This window comes from Notolabrus celidotus, chromosome 8 (genome assembly GCF_009762535.1).
Source record: "Notolabrus celidotus isolate fNotCel1 chromosome 8, fNotCel1.pri, whole genome shotgun sequence".
Classification (NCBI taxonomy): Eukaryota; Metazoa; Chordata; class Actinopteri; order Labriformes; family Labridae; genus Notolabrus; species Notolabrus celidotus.
This window is the reverse complement of record NC_048279.1, coordinates 35,153,363-35,168,681: the sequence shown is the minus strand read 5'-3', so window position 1 is coordinate 35,168,681 and position 15,319 is coordinate 35,153,363. Positions and strand designations below refer to the sequence as shown.

The following is a 15,319-nucleotide window of genomic DNA, read 5'->3' as shown; positions in this document are numbered from 1 at the left end:
TTTAGTGGTTATAAAGGAAAGACAAACTGTGTTCTTTGTTCAGGTGTTGAGGTCAGACTGACTGGATCAGAGTCTAGCTGCTCTGGAAGAGTTGAAATCCTCTCCAGGGGTACCTGGGGAACAGTCTGTGATGATCGATGGGACTTGCTGGATGCTGAGGTGGTCTGCAGACAGTTGAACTGTGGGGAGGCACTGAATGCTACAGGAGATTCATTTTTTGGTCCAGGACAGGGTCCAATCTGGCTGGATAATTTGGCCTGTTCAGGAGGTGAAAGGTCTTTAACTGAGTGTTGGCACAGTGGATTGGGGATACACAAGTGTGACCACGGAGAGGATGCTGGTGTGATCTGTTCAGGTAAGACATGTTTTGAACTTCTTATATAATCTATGCTTTTATTAAATTCAGGATTATAAGAGCCTGTTTGACAAAGTGCTGGGCCAAAAGAGACATGGCTGAGTCTGATTAGATGTGAAGTCTGTAGAATCAGTGTGCAGCTGTTTTTACACAATTTTCATCTTAAAATAAATACTTGTGCTGATTATAAAGGAAAGACAAACTGTGTTCTTTGTTCAGGTGTTGCAGTCAGACTGAACGGATCTGAGTCTAGTTGCTCTGGAAGAGTTGAAATCCTCTCAAATGGTACCTGGGGAACAGTCTGTGATGATGGGTGGGACTTGCAGGATGCTGAGGTGGTGTGCAGACAGTTGAACTGTGGGGAGGCACTGAATGCTCCCGGAGGATCCTTTTTTGGTCCAGGACAGGGTCCAATCTGGCTGAGTGATGTGGCCTGTTCAGGAGATGAAAGGATCTTAACTGAGTGTAAGCACAGAGGGTTTGGGATACATGACTGTGACCACAGACAGGATGCTGGTGTGATCTGTTCAGGTAAGAAATGTTTTGAACTCCTTATATCATCTATGCTTTTATAAAATGCAGGATTATAAGAGCCTGTTTGACAAACTGCTGGGCCAAAAGACACACGGCTGAGTCTGATTAGATGTGAAGTCTGTAGAATCAGTGTGCGGCTGTTTTTACACAATTTTCATCTTAAAAAAAAAACACTTATAGTGGTTATAAAGGAAAGACAAACTATGTTCTTTGTTCAGGTTTAGAGGTCAGACTGAATGGATCTCAGTCTAGTTGCTCTGGAAGAGTTGAGTTCCTCTACAGGGGTACCTGGGGAACAGTCTGTGATGATCGATGGAACTTGCAGGATGCTGAGGTGGTGTGCAGACAGGTGAGCTGTGGGGAGGCACTGAATGCTACAGGAGATTCCTTTTTTGGTCGAGGACAGGGTCCAATCTGGCTGGATGAAGTGACCTGTTCAGGAGGTGAAAGGTCTTTAACTGAGTGTAGGCACAGAGGGTTTGGGATACATAACTGTAACCACAGACAGGATGCTGGTGTGATCTGTTCAGGTAAGAAATGTTTTGAACTTCTTATATAATCTATGCTTTTATTAAACTTGTTTTTAATTGTCTGTATGAAAACCTGCTGGGCCAAAAGACACACGGCTGAGTCTGAGTATGTTTGTTGCCCTTCTAGGACCTCCGTCACTGCTGGTACATGCTGTAGCCTGGATCCTGCTGTTCCTGATACTGGTGTTGGTGGTGCTCTGTGTAGTCTGCAAGACAAGACGACAAGCCAAGCACCTTGGTACAAACTCAACCTACTCATCACAGCACAGTTTCACAATTTTAAATACTCACTTTCTCTAAAAATCACAAGTTCTTACATGCAGCTACAACACTTCTGTTTCAGTGTCTGCCAGGGTGAAGTACTGTCGTAATAATGATGCGGAGGACTTTGTGAACATTGATGAAGAAGAAGAGACAGAAAAGGAAGATGAGAAGATCCAGGAGGACCCTGAGAGACTGAACAGACGTGAAGTACAAGAAGAAGACCAAGTTCAAGATGAGAATGATGATGTAGACCAGCCATTTGCTGAACCAACAAACCAACCAACCATATTAACCAGAACTGTTGAGGTGCCAGCACTGTTTCACAAGGCTGAAGCACTCGACATTAGTCCCATAGCAGATAGTTGTAGTGAGTGAAAGACACGTTAACGTGTTAACTGATCAAACGGATAGATTAGAGGAATAATAAATGATGCCCAAGAGAATTATATCTCCTCCTGCCTCAGGAGAATCAATTAGATTAATCATGCCAGTCTGAAATCTCTGGTTTGTTGAAGTAGCTGCCTGCGGTCTCCTCCTGGGTTTATTCCACCACACGTTTAACCTCACAATCTGAACCGTTGCCTAAGTTTAGTACCTTCTATTAAATCAGGGGCTCCCAAACTTTTCAGCCCATGACCCCCAAAATATAGATGCCAAAGACTCGTGACCCCCACTGTCCCTCAAAGTGATTTAATGTGTCTTCATTTAGCTGGTCTGCAGAAAATGACCCTACCTATGTGAGCATGTGTCTGTGTTTCCTGTGCCTTTATGAATGAACCTGCTGCTACTGATGCTTTAGATAATTAACTGTTCACTAACCCTAAACTTAGGAGTCATCTGGCAACAAAGAAAGGCAGAAAACTCATTAGATTTTATATTTTCAGGGGTTTATTTCAAGTTTAGCTTCTATTTGTGTCTTTTTTTTAAACTATAATGGGTAAAATGTACTATTTTTAGATAACTTTAAAAAGAAAAACATTCTTGAAGGCATCTCATGACCCCCCCATTTGTGTCTCGTGACCCCCTAAGGGGTCTCAACCCACGCTTTGGGAACCCCTGTTTTAAATGAGAGCGAATCGAAAAGCCTTCTTGTAATATTGTTTCATCCACATCTATTTTTAATATACTTGTTTTAATGTTTTTCTTTCATTCACTCATTGTTTTGATTTGTTTTACTGATTTTAAATGTTTCATTGTTTTAGATCAGATTAGATTAGATTCAATTTATTGTCATTGAGCATGTAACAGGTACAAACAAGCAATGAAATATAGATAGCATCTAACCAGAAGTGCTTAGCAGTAAGTTAAATAACATGATTAATACAGAATATACAAATATGACTGATAAAGAAATATGATATAATATGTATCTACATGAATGACTAGACCAGGGGTGTCAAACTCATTTCAGTTCAGGGGCCACACACAGCCCAAACTGATCTGAAGTGGGCCGGACCAGCAAAATCCTAACATAATATGTTTGTATGGTCTTTTTTGCCATGATGAGTCTCACAGTGGGCTTTTGCTCTTTAAGCACTGAGACCTGCTGCGAACACACCAAACACACAAGTTATCCATTCACCTGACACAGAGTTTAATGTTTACTGCAAAAGAACAGATAGATTATAATAATGAAGAAGGTAAAGTGGACTATTTTGGACTCCTCAGTTCCAGCATGAACAGTTTGCTTGCTGGACAGTGTTGTATGCAGCGGTGTAGTGCTAGTGTTAGTAGTTAGTGGATCATCTTATAGTGCCCAAAAAAATCTTTATGAATCTCAATCGGATTATGCAAACAGCAAGTCATTTATTTTATCACTTTGAGAAAAAAAGTCCTGAAAAAAAAAAACGCTTTTCAGCTTCTGGTTCACTCAGTCAGCACCATAGACTGTATACAATATGCTGCTGGACTGCTGTCGAGCTATTGTGATGTAAAGAGGCTGGCTGACTAGTCAACAACTACAGTGTTCCCGCCTGTCAGTCAAGTCAGCTGTGCCTCTCATTGGAAGACTCATAATCTCAATATCTTCCAAATTGCTGCATTAGAAAAAAACTCAACCCCTACAGTGTGTGCCGATAGAGAAATGAGCTATCCAGACTACACTGGTCTTTTGTACCAGGCTGTAAACATGTTTATTTCTACTGTAAAGATCGTCTTGAGCCAGCCTCAAGCGGATCCTCAATGAACTGCAGTTTTTAGCACTTCCACATTGGACTCATATTTTATAGACCAGAGGTTGCCGCCTGATCTCAACTGACTTTTGCAAATAGCAAGTAATCTATCTTCTCACTTTAAGAAAAAAAACATTGTTCAGGTTTTGGTTTACTCCTATGATTTTATGTGACCCCCCAGAGGACAAATCTGAAATAGTAGTTACTTTCATTGAAAGATTCCAGTTAATGTGTTCTCTGTAAGTTCTTCTTCTTTGCAAAGTGGTTCCACGGGCCGGATTTGAACCATTGGCGGGCCGGTTTTAGCCCGCGGGCCGCATGTTTGACACCCCTGGACTAGACTATATATGTACAGTAGTGCATAGGGGTTAAAAGAGATTTACATTTTACAGTTGTTGTTTTTTTTAATGTATATATATTTTTTGGGCCTTTTTGCCTTTATTTGTTAGGACAGCTGAAGAGAGGCATGAAATATGGGGAGTAGAGAGCGGGGGGAGACATGCAGGAAATGGTCAACCGACCGGGAATTGGACCGGGGACCCCTGCGACAAGGACTGTAGCCTCTGTATGTGGGGTGCTTAGACCGCTAGGCCACCAGCACCCCATACATTTTACAGTTTTAATTGCTTTTAGTAGTTTCTCTCTTACTCTTTTATTCAGCTGTTCCTCTTATATTGGCTTCCTCTATATGCCCCCCCCCCCTCCATGCTTTGTTTATTATTGTGTTTTTTTTCTGATGTAAAGCACTTTGTAACGTCTGTTTTGATAAGTGCTATATAAATAAACTGTATCATTATATCATTATAGTATTGACATCCAACATTTACCTTTACATACCTTTAATACCACCTCTGTAACGCCAAGCGTATCATATTTGATACCTCAGTTTTTGAGACCTCTACCTCTCAGATACATGCAGTGCATGGATAATCCACCAGGTGTGAGTAATTCATGCACCAGAAGGACGTCACTTGAGACATCCAGAATGTCAGCTGTGGATCAGAGACCCACTCGAGGTTTTTCAGGCATAGTTTTGCAAATTTAGAAAAAGTTTGGGGGAAAAAAAACATTCAAATTGTTCCTGAAACTTCAAGAGGAATAGTTACTGGATTGATGCAATGTGAAACTAATTAATATTTCATAACTTTATTCACAGTCAGATTGTGTTGAAAATCTGTGTCAGAATACATACAGGAGGTATTTAAGGTCATTCATTCACAAATGTGTCAATCATCATTTTTTTACTTTTCGTACATTATGCATTCAAAAAGCAACATGCAGTCTTTTTATTATTCAAGAAAATGTTTGAATGACATTAAATGATGTATATTTAGAGTAGAAATTGAAATATTCTTAGCCTATATTGTATTTTTATATATGCAACCTGCTGTATCATGATGATTGATGACTGGTTGAATGTTACAATGACTCCCTAGTTAATAATTATATTTTGTTTATTGAATTCCACTGAAAACTGAACAATTCAGGGAGGAAATATTAAATTAACGTGTTTTTTTGATAGCTTAATTGTAGCAGATACAGAATTTGTATGATGTTGTGCAAAAGGGAAAAAATTGTAATTTGTGTTTGAAATTACCTGGGGAAAAATTTAAGAAAACTCAAAGTTTAATCGGTTTAAAATGTTGATTTAATATGTTTTTGGTTGTTTAAAAAAGAAGAAACTTTGAGCCATAAATTGCACCAAAATACCCAATGTATCAAATATGATACAAATTAATACTCATATGAAAATTGGTGTTTAATTTTTTTTTTTTTTGTATTTGTCAGAAGGTTGATTATTTGGGTTTTTAAAGACTGACAGCTAACTGTGATCCTCTCAGACTCTTACCAGCCTGTCTTACACCTGGTTAACCACAGTTTCCCTCCTTAGTCATGATGCTTTTGGTGTTTTCTGTGAGGCACTTTGAATTGCCTTGATGCTGAAATGTGCTATACTGTATATTAACCTGCCTTTTAATAAAAAACAACCTTAAGTGAACAAAATCCCTGTTTCCTTCTTTCCCAAATCACAGACTCAGATTCAGATTCAGATTCAGGAACATGCCTTATGTTTTCATTTGAAAGGAATATGAGGAAACTGCTAACAATAAGAAAAGATAAGAAAAGATAAGATATACTTTATTGATCCCAAATTGGGGGAAATTATTTTGTTCCAGCAGCTTACAACACGGGACAGGGGAATACAACAATTATACTTACATATTAAAAAATAAGAAGAAGAAGAAGGAGAAGAAGAAGAAGAAGAAGAAGAAGAAGGAGAAGAAGGAGAAGAATAATAATATAGGTAAAACTGAAATAAAATAAAATAGAATCAAATTAAATAAAGCACATATTACAGATATATACACACTGTGTACACTTCTATCTTATGAATGGATAGTGAGGTAAAATAAGTTATTGCACATGGATCTCAACCTTTTTTACCTTTCTGGTATTTTGGTCGTTCTACTGTAACACTAAATCAATGAACTATCTTTCAATTTGTCCTTGCATGTCGTAAAATACACCTGAAACACCCTCTTCAGGAAATACTAAGGCCATTTGTTGCACACCTGTCTCAGGAGAGAGACACCTGCCTGCCTGATTTGACCGGAAACATTAATTATTTTCACGACTCCTATCAGCTGATTCACTTCCTTCACTTATGTCCCACTTAATACCTGCTTTTTGAGGTCTTCAGGACACACATATCTACTCAAGGAGGCACATGAGAACTCTCAAGAAGCAGACTGCTTGATCTGACAGTGCCTCCTGGTGGTTGAAGGGTTGAGTTATAATGCAACACGTTCTGTTTCATGCCTCTAATTTGCATCGAGAGAGGAAGCATGCCAAGAGTTAAGCATGTGGTGGAAAGAGGACTATATGGGTTGACTGGACTCCTGCATGTATTATTTAATTGTCTGAGTCAAAGTGGAAAACTGTCAAGTGGTCTGACTTTGACATCCTTTTTTGAAAACATGGACTCTGAAAAAGGAGGGGGATGACCCGGCAGTTTAAAAGCTTTAATGCTCATGTGGATCCAAGAGCAAGACACAGACAGGCTGAAGGTGGTAAAGGGGACTTACTACAAAAAACACAAGGTGACTGAAGAGGGGTCTTTAAAACAGAGCTTTTCAAACGGTGGTGCAGGCGCTGAAGTGTGGAGGTAAAGAAAGCAGAGTAGCAAAAATGCAGTGAGAAAACGTGCTCATGAGAGTGCCTTGATACTGTGAGATACCATACTGTGAGATGTTACAGTTATTTAAAGATAGAATAGTAAGTTTGACATGTTTTGTTTGTTTTTTCCAGAAACCACACTCAAGATTTCAATGAAGGACACTTAACCACAGCTAGGCCTGGTCAGTGGATTTACCTCTGACAAAGCAAAGCCAGAGTTCTTACCAGACTCTCCACAGCGATTCGACTTATCCTACCACCCTGCACTAGTCACACTATTTATCAATGCAGCTTCACGTCTCTCTGGGAGTCTTTGCTGTGGACTTCTTCTCTGTTTGGTGAAACTTCATCGTCCTGTAGGGGGCGGAAATACGTCCACACATTCACTAATAATTCACGTAATGAGGAAATGTATCATCCCAGTGTTTTCTGTTCTATCAACCTGTTGTGTCAAATCTTGTCAAATTGCTAAAAAAAAAACAATCTTTAACCCCCAGCTACAGCCAAGCTCTTCCATGTTAATTCAAGCTTTTAAAGGTGACATATCATGCAAAATGGACTTTTTAATGGTTCTCTACCTGAAATATGTGTCCCTGTCTACCAGCCGTTTCAGTTTTCGGTGTTTTTCATACGTCACAACAATATCCGGTCTGTAACAGAGTCAGAGCTCGGAGCTTGTTCAGCCCATAGACTGTATAAAATACAACTCAACCCCTCCTCCGTTTTTCATTACCTGCACACATGTGTGCTAACAAGGAGCTTAGGAGGGAGGCATGCTAGTCGTAGGCTGTCTTAATAAACACAAAGGTCGGTTTTACTCCCCACGTCTGCAGATTTGAAGATCTAGTGGATGATTTTTATTTATCATGGGTAAGTGCTAGCGCTAGTTAGCATAGCTACATAGCTACATGTCGGAGCTGTAGCTGTGTACCAAGACACACGTCTACATACTGATAAATAAAACAACAAGAAACACTAAATCTGTGACCAATCCTTCAGAAAAGGTCACGCTGCCTTTCTGGCAGAGGTCGGTTTTACTCCCCACGTCTGCAGATTTGAAGATCTAGTGGATGATTTTTATTTATCATGGATAAGTGCTAGCGCTAGTTAGCATAGCCACATAGCTACATGTTCGTAGCTGTGTACCAAGACACACGTCGACATACTGACAAATAAAACAACAAGAAACACTAAATCTGTGACCAATGGTTCAGAAAGGTCCTGCTACAGGCGCCTCTCCGTCAGGATCAGATTCTGGATCAGATTCAGAGGGTTGAAGTAACGTGATCTCTGAGCAGCCGTGTATATTCAGCCAACATGTAAACATTAGATCAACGTGCTGGAGAGCCGACGCACATCCACTTCCTGAGGGGGCGTGGTCAGAGAGAAAACAGAGTGTTCTGAGGAGGACTGAAGAAGAGGGGTTTACAGGCAGACCAAAATCTGATTTCAAAGTGTTTTTTTGAGCATAAACTTTAAAGACATGTTTTGGGGACCTCTTAGACCAATATATGTTGATGAAAAAAGCGTGATATGTCACCTTTAATATATTTTAATTGTCAATATGTCTTCAATACACTGACCAACTTTGAAGTTGATTGGATGAAATCCTGAGAAGGAGTTGAAGTTTAAAGCCACTACATTTTAAAAAATACACCAGAACTAGAAAATCCATTAAAAATGGCTGACGTCCTGTAGGTTTTTTATTTACCATCACAATAATATTATTTTATGGAGGTCAGACTTTTTTGTGAAGCACTTTTCATACAATAATTCTGTAACACAAAGTGCTGTACATAAAGATAATGATGTGGTAATAAAATAGAATACATAAAAAATACACAAAATAAATCTCCCATGAGAACTTCACATCTTTTTTCACACTGAGGTAGTAAAGAGGAAGGATAAAGAAGAAGGGAGAAAACTTTGCATGTTTGCACACCATGTGGTTTTGTCTTTTGACCTCAGGTTAAAGACGTTCTCAGACTCAGACTGGGTTGTACCCAAGTGCTTAAGAGGATGTTAATGAGGATTCAATTCAGGCTCTGACTCAGGTAATGGGGACTCAACTTGGACTCTGCTTGGACTTGAACACTGAAGAATTTGTGACTTTATTACAAAACTAAGAATGGAATAAAATAAGACTATTATACTGCAGAGGATGTTTGGCTTCTCAACACAAACAATGATGTGGATCACAAACAGGACAACATATGTCACTTTAACTTTATGTCTCATTTTAATCCTTAAGCTGCTCAAGTTTCCTCACCAGAGTGTAAAAAATATTTAAGACAAATTCAGCTGTTGTATTTTAAACTTCTGAGTTCTTCCCCTCTGTTCGTTTAGTGAGAAGTACAAGAGGTGTTAAGAAGAAGTGGTTTAGATCAGCTGGTGGTGTTTCTGAGGGTGCTTTAAGTTGGTTTTCCACGTTGATTGCCTTAACTGATGATCATACGAGCAGTCAGCCATGAAGAGCATGCAACGGAAAGACCGTGTCTTAATTCTGGGTAAGGCAGATATTCCAAAATGTAATATTTTTGCAGTTTTATAGAAGTTCAGCTGTTTTATCACTCTCTACAGAGAGAAAGTTCATTTAAATGTAAAAAGTAACAACAGAACAAACAGGTCAAATTCTATTTCTGCATTTTTCAAAGTGGTGACTCTAATGAGACTCATCTCGTTCTTCTCTCCTCTAGCCTGTCTGCTCTTGACCTTTTCTTCGCCTGTTGCAGGTCAGTCCATGATCTCGTGTGATTCCTAAATTACAATGATATTTTAAATTCCCTAATGTGTTTAGATTTGTATTTCTTAGTTTTGTGTTTCTAGTCATTTCCTGATTTGTTTAAGTTTTCATTACTTGTTCCTTCCAGTCATTCTTGTTCTTTTGTCTTGTGGGTTTTTGTTGATTTTTTCAGTGGTACCCCTGGACTTAAAAGAAAGTAGGATTTGTTTGTCTCTAGTTTTTTGGGGGTTAATTGAATGTTAAATGTTTTTGTCTACATTTTGGGTCCTTCTCCTTTTGTCGAAGTCTAATTCATGACAGAATGAACTGACCAAACATGGACCAAGCAGTTTAAAGTCTAATCCAGTTTAAGAGATTACACTTTTTTGAAAATTAGGTATATACAAGACATCTTGGTGAATGCTTTTTGTTGAAGATGGGAGCAATTGGACACAGAAGGAGACGTTGTAATCCAGGCCCCTAAAAATGTCAGCTCTCTGCTGCCCAGTACCACAGAGAGCCGTCTGACACCAGCTCCATTTCCTCACTCTGAGGCCCTGCCCCTGCCCCTGCCCCTGCCCCTGCCCCTGCCCCTGCCCCTGCCCCTGCCCCTGCCCCGCCCCCGCCCCCGCCCCTGCCCCCGTCCCGTCTCCACGGTCATCTCAGAGGCCGACACCTCCCCCAGATCCACAGTCGGCTCCTAGACCTTCACCTGTGCAGGGCTCTCAAGACCTACAAGAGGTCTTGTCTGCCAGGTCTGTGCCTTCACCCAGAAGGCAGTTATCCAGCCGACTGGCCGTCTCCCTGAACTATATCTGCCACCAGTCCCAGTAGAGCACCATCTGCAACTAATTCCTTGCTGGGAGGCCCTGCTGACACAAGTTCCCCGGCCCCCTGGCCACGCTCCCAAAAAGTTCTGAGCCGCAAGATCTGCCTCTGTTCCTTTTTCAAGAACTCTATGTCATGTATGGTCGGCCCCCCAACTCAGGGTTGAACCTTTAGATTAAGTATGTTCTATCAAGCAAGTGTCCTTCTGCTGTTTTCTTTGTTCAGGTTATGAGGTCAGACTGACTGGATCTGAGTCTAGTTGCTCTGGAAGAGTTGAAATCCTCTACAGGGGTGCCTGGGGAACAGTCTGTGATGATTGATGGGACTTGAAGGATGCTGAGGTGGTGTGCAGACAGTTGAATTGTGGGGAGGCAGTGAATGCTACAGGAGAATCCTTTTTTGGTCCAGGACAGGGTCCAATCTGGCTGGATAATGTGACTTGTTCAGGAAGTGAACGGTCTTTAACTGAGTGTGAGCACAGAGGGTTTGGAATACATAACTGTAACCACGGAAAGGATGCTGGTGTGATCTGTTCAGGTAAGAAATGTTTTGAACTTCTTTTATAATCTATGTTTGTGGATCATTTGTTTTTAATTGTCTGTATGGGAACCTGCTCGGTCAAAACACACACGTCTGAGTCTGATTAGATATCCATGAAGTATGTAAAGTCACTGTAATCAGTTAACAGCTGTTTTGAAACTGTTTTTATCTAAAAGAAAAACACTTATAGTACCTATTACAGAAAGACAAACTGTGTTCTTTGTTCAGGTGTTGAGGTCAGACTGAATGGATCTGAGTCTAGTTGCTCTGGAAGAGTTGAAATCCTCTCAAATGGTACCTGGGGAACAGTCTGTGGTGATGGATGGGACTTGCAGGATGCTGAGGTGGTGTGCAGACAGTTGAACTGTGGGGAGGCACTGCAGGCTCTTACAGTAGGATCCCTTTATGGCCGAGGACAGGGTCCAATCTGGCTGGATGATGTGGCCTGTTCAGGAAGTGAAAGGACTCTTATTGAGTGTAGGCACTGAGGTAGTAAAGAGGAAGGATAAAGAAGAAGGGAGAAAACTTTGCATGTTTGCACACCATGTGGTTTTGTCTTTTGACCTCAGGTTAAAGACGTTCTCAGACTCAGACTGGGTTGTACCCAAGTGCTTAAGAGGATGTTAATGAGGATTCAATTCAGGCTCTGACTCAGGTAATGGGGACTCAACTTGGACTCTGCTTGGACTTGAACACTGAAGAATTTGTGACTTCATTACAGAAAGGAATAAAATAAGACTATTATACTGCAGAGGATGTTTGGCTTCTCAACACAAACAATGATGTGGATCACAAACAGGACAACATATGTCACTTTAACTTTATGTCTCATTTTATCGTTAAGCTGCTCAAGTTTCCTCACCAGAGTGTAAAAAATGTTTAAGACAAATTCAGCTGTTGTATTTTAAACTTCTGAGTTCTTCCCCTCTGTTCGTTTAGGGAGAAAGTACAAGAGGTGTTAAGAAGAAGTGGTTTAGATCAGCTGGTGGTGTTTCTGAGGGTTCTTTAAGTTGGTTTTCCGCGTTGATTGCCTTAACTGATGATCATACGAGCAGTCAGCCATGAAGAGCATACAAGAGAAAGACCGTGTCTTAATTCTGGGTAAGGCAGATATTCAAAAATGTAATATTTTTGCAGTTTTATAGAGAAGTTCAGCTGTTTTATCACTCTCTACAGAGAGAAAGTTCATTTAAACGTAAAAAATAACAGAACAAACAGGTCAAATTCTATTTCTGCATTTTTCAAAGTGGTGACTCTAATGAGACTCATCTCGTTCTTCTCTCCTCTAGCCTGTCTGCTCTTGACCTTTTCTTCGCCTGTTGCAGGTCAGTCCATGATCTCGTGTGATTCCTAAATTACAATGATATTTTGAATTCTCTGTTTAGATTTGTATTTCTTAGTTTTATGTTTCTAGTCATTTCCTGTTGTATTGTAGTTTTCATTACTTGTTCTTCCAGTCATTCTTGTTCTTTTGTCTTGTGGGTTTTTGTTGATTTTTTCAGTGGTACCCCTGGACTTTAAAGAAAGTAGGATTTGTTTGTCTCTAGTTTTTTGGGGGTTAATTGAATGTTAAATGTTGTTGTCTACATTTTGGGTCCTTCTCCTTTTGTTGAAGTCTAATTCATGATGGAATGAACTGACCAAACATGGACCCAGCAGTTTAGAGTCTAATCCAGTTTAAGAGATTAGACTTTCATTGAAAATGAGGTTTATACAAGACGTCTTGGTGAATGCCTTTTGTTGAAGATGGGAGCAATTGGACACAGAAGGAGACATTGTAATCCAGGCACCCGAAAATGTCAGCTCTCTCTGCTGCCCCTGCCCCTGCCCCTGCCCCTGCCCCTGCCCCTGCCCCTGCCCCTGCCCCTGCCCCTGCCCCTGCCCCTGCCCCTGCCTCTGCCCCTGCCTCTGCCCCCGTCCCGTCTCCACGGTCATCTCTGAGGCCCACACCTCCCCCAGATCCACAGTCGGCTCCTAGACCTTCATCTGTGCAGTGCTCTCAAGACCTACAAGAGGTCTTGTCTGCCAGGTCCGTGCCTTCACCCAGAAGGCAGTTACCCAGCCGACTGGCCGTCCCCCTGAACTATATCTGCCACCATTCCCAGTAGAGCACCATCTGCAACTAATTCCTTGCTGGGAGGCCCTGCCGACACCAGTTCCACGGCCCCTTGGCAGCTCTCCTGAAAAGTCCTGCCATCCAGGTTCTGAGCCACCAGATCGGCCTCTGTTCCTTTTTCAAGAACTCTGTGTCATGTATGGTCGGCCCCCCAACTCAGGGTTGAACCTTTAGATTAAGTATGTTCTATCAAGCAAGTCTCCTTCTGCTGTTTTCTTTGTTCAGGTTATGAGGTCAGACTGACTGGATCTGAGGCTAGTTGCTCTGGAAGAGTTGAAATCCTCTACAGGGGTGCCTGGGGAACAGTCTGTGATGATGGATGGGACTTGCAGGATGCTGGGGTGGTGTGCAGACAGTTGAGCTGTGGGGAGGCACTGCATGCTCCAGGAAGATCCTATTTTGGTCAAGGACAGGGTCCAATCTGGCTGAGTGATGTGGCCTGTTCAGGAAGTGAAAGGTCTTTAACTGCGTGTGAGCACAGAGGGTTTGGGATAAATAACTGTGACCACAGAGAGGATGCTGGTGTGATCTGTTCAGGTAAGAAATGTTTTGAGCTTCTTATATAATCTATGCTTTTATTAAATTTGTTTTTAATTGTCTGTATGAAAACCTGCTGGGCCAAAAGACACACGGCTGAGTCTGAGTATGTTTGTAGCCCTTCTAGCACCTGTAGCCCGGATCCTGCTGTTCCTGATACTGGTGTTGGTGGTGCTCTGTGTAGCCTGCAAGACAAGACGACAAGCCAAGCACCTTGGTACAAACTCATCCTACTCATCACAGCACAGTTTCACAATTTTAAATACTCACTTTCTCTAAAAATCACAAGTTCTTACATGCAGCTACAACACTTCTGTTTCAGTGACTGCCAGGGTTGAGTACCATCGTAATAATGATGAGGAGGACTTTGTGAACATTGATCCAGAAGAAGAGACAGAAAAGGAAGATGAGAAGATCCAGGAGGACCTTGAGAGACTGAACAGACATGAAGTACAAGAAGAAGACCAAGTTCAAGATGACTATGATGATGTAGACCAGCCATTTGCTGGACCAACAAACCAACCAACCATATTTACCAGAACTGTTGAGGTGCCAGCACTGTTTCACAAGGCTGAAGCACTCGACATTAGTCCCATAGCAGATAGTTGTAGTGAGTGAAAGACACGTTAACATGTTAACTGATCAAACGGATAGATTAGAGGAATAATAAATGATGCCCAAGAGAATTATATCTCCTCCTGCCTCAGGAGAATCAATTAGATTAATCATGCCAGTCTGAAATCTCTGGTTTGTTCTTCCTCGTGGATTGAGACGGATAAACTTATCCTTCAAAAGTCTTAGACACACAAGCAACAGCAGCCTGTTGATTGATTGGTTAATTGATGGCAGCCTGTTGATAGATTGGATGAGGATGAAAACCCCGATTTTAGTAACTTACTGAACAGTTCAGGGACCTGATTTCAGGCTTACATTGTCCTTCTGATAGCTTTATATTAGCGTGATATTCTTCACTTATCTCAGATTGATGTCTTTGAAAACTCTCATTTCAGCTACTGTCTCTTTAAGCCCCTCCCAGCTCTCTGGAAGCTTCCTCCACTGTTGCAATGCTACAGTCCTGATTAATCATGAAATTAGGCCAAATGTTCTGGACCCCAAATCTGACCCAGAGAGTTGGAAAGAGACCAAAACAATCCTCAGTAACAAAGAACAGAGAGGGATGCTCTTCTGAGGAGATTCACCAATCTGGGTCCCTCTCACGTAACTCTCACGTGACTTTGAACAAGCTGCCTGCGGTCTCCTCCTGGGTTTATTCCACCACACGTTTAACCTCACAATCTGAACCGTTGCCTAAGTTTAGTACCTTCTATTAAATCAGGGGCTCCCAAACTTTTCAGCCCATGACCCCCAAAATATAGGTGCCAAAGACTCGTGACCCCCACTGTCCCTCAAAGTGATTTAATGTGGCTTCATTTAGCTGGTCTGCAGAAAATGACCCTACCTATGTGAGCATGTGTCTGTGTTTCCTGTGCCTTTATGAATTAACCTGCTGCTACTGATGCTTTAGATAATTAACTGTTCACTAAC

General features: G+C 41.3%; 1 protein-coding gene across 1 annotated transcript in view; it reads left to right on the top strand.

Annotated features, from left to right (window-relative positions):
- Positions 1–13,229, top strand: part of LOC117817675 (deleted in malignant brain tumors 1 protein-like) — a 38,030-nt gene extending 24,801 nt beyond the window's left edge. The window contains 7 exon segments of the mRNA XM_034690427.1: positions 44–355; positions 575–886; positions 1,108–1,419; positions 1,547–1,657; positions 1,763–1,890; positions 10,776–11,118; positions 13,081–13,229. Of these exon segments, the coding sequence (XP_034546318.1) occupies positions 44–355; positions 575–886; positions 1,108–1,419; positions 1,547–1,657; positions 1,763–1,890; positions 10,776–11,118; positions 13,081–13,229 (1,667 nt within the window).
- The last annotated feature ends 2,090 nt before the right edge of the window (positions 13,230–15,319 follow it).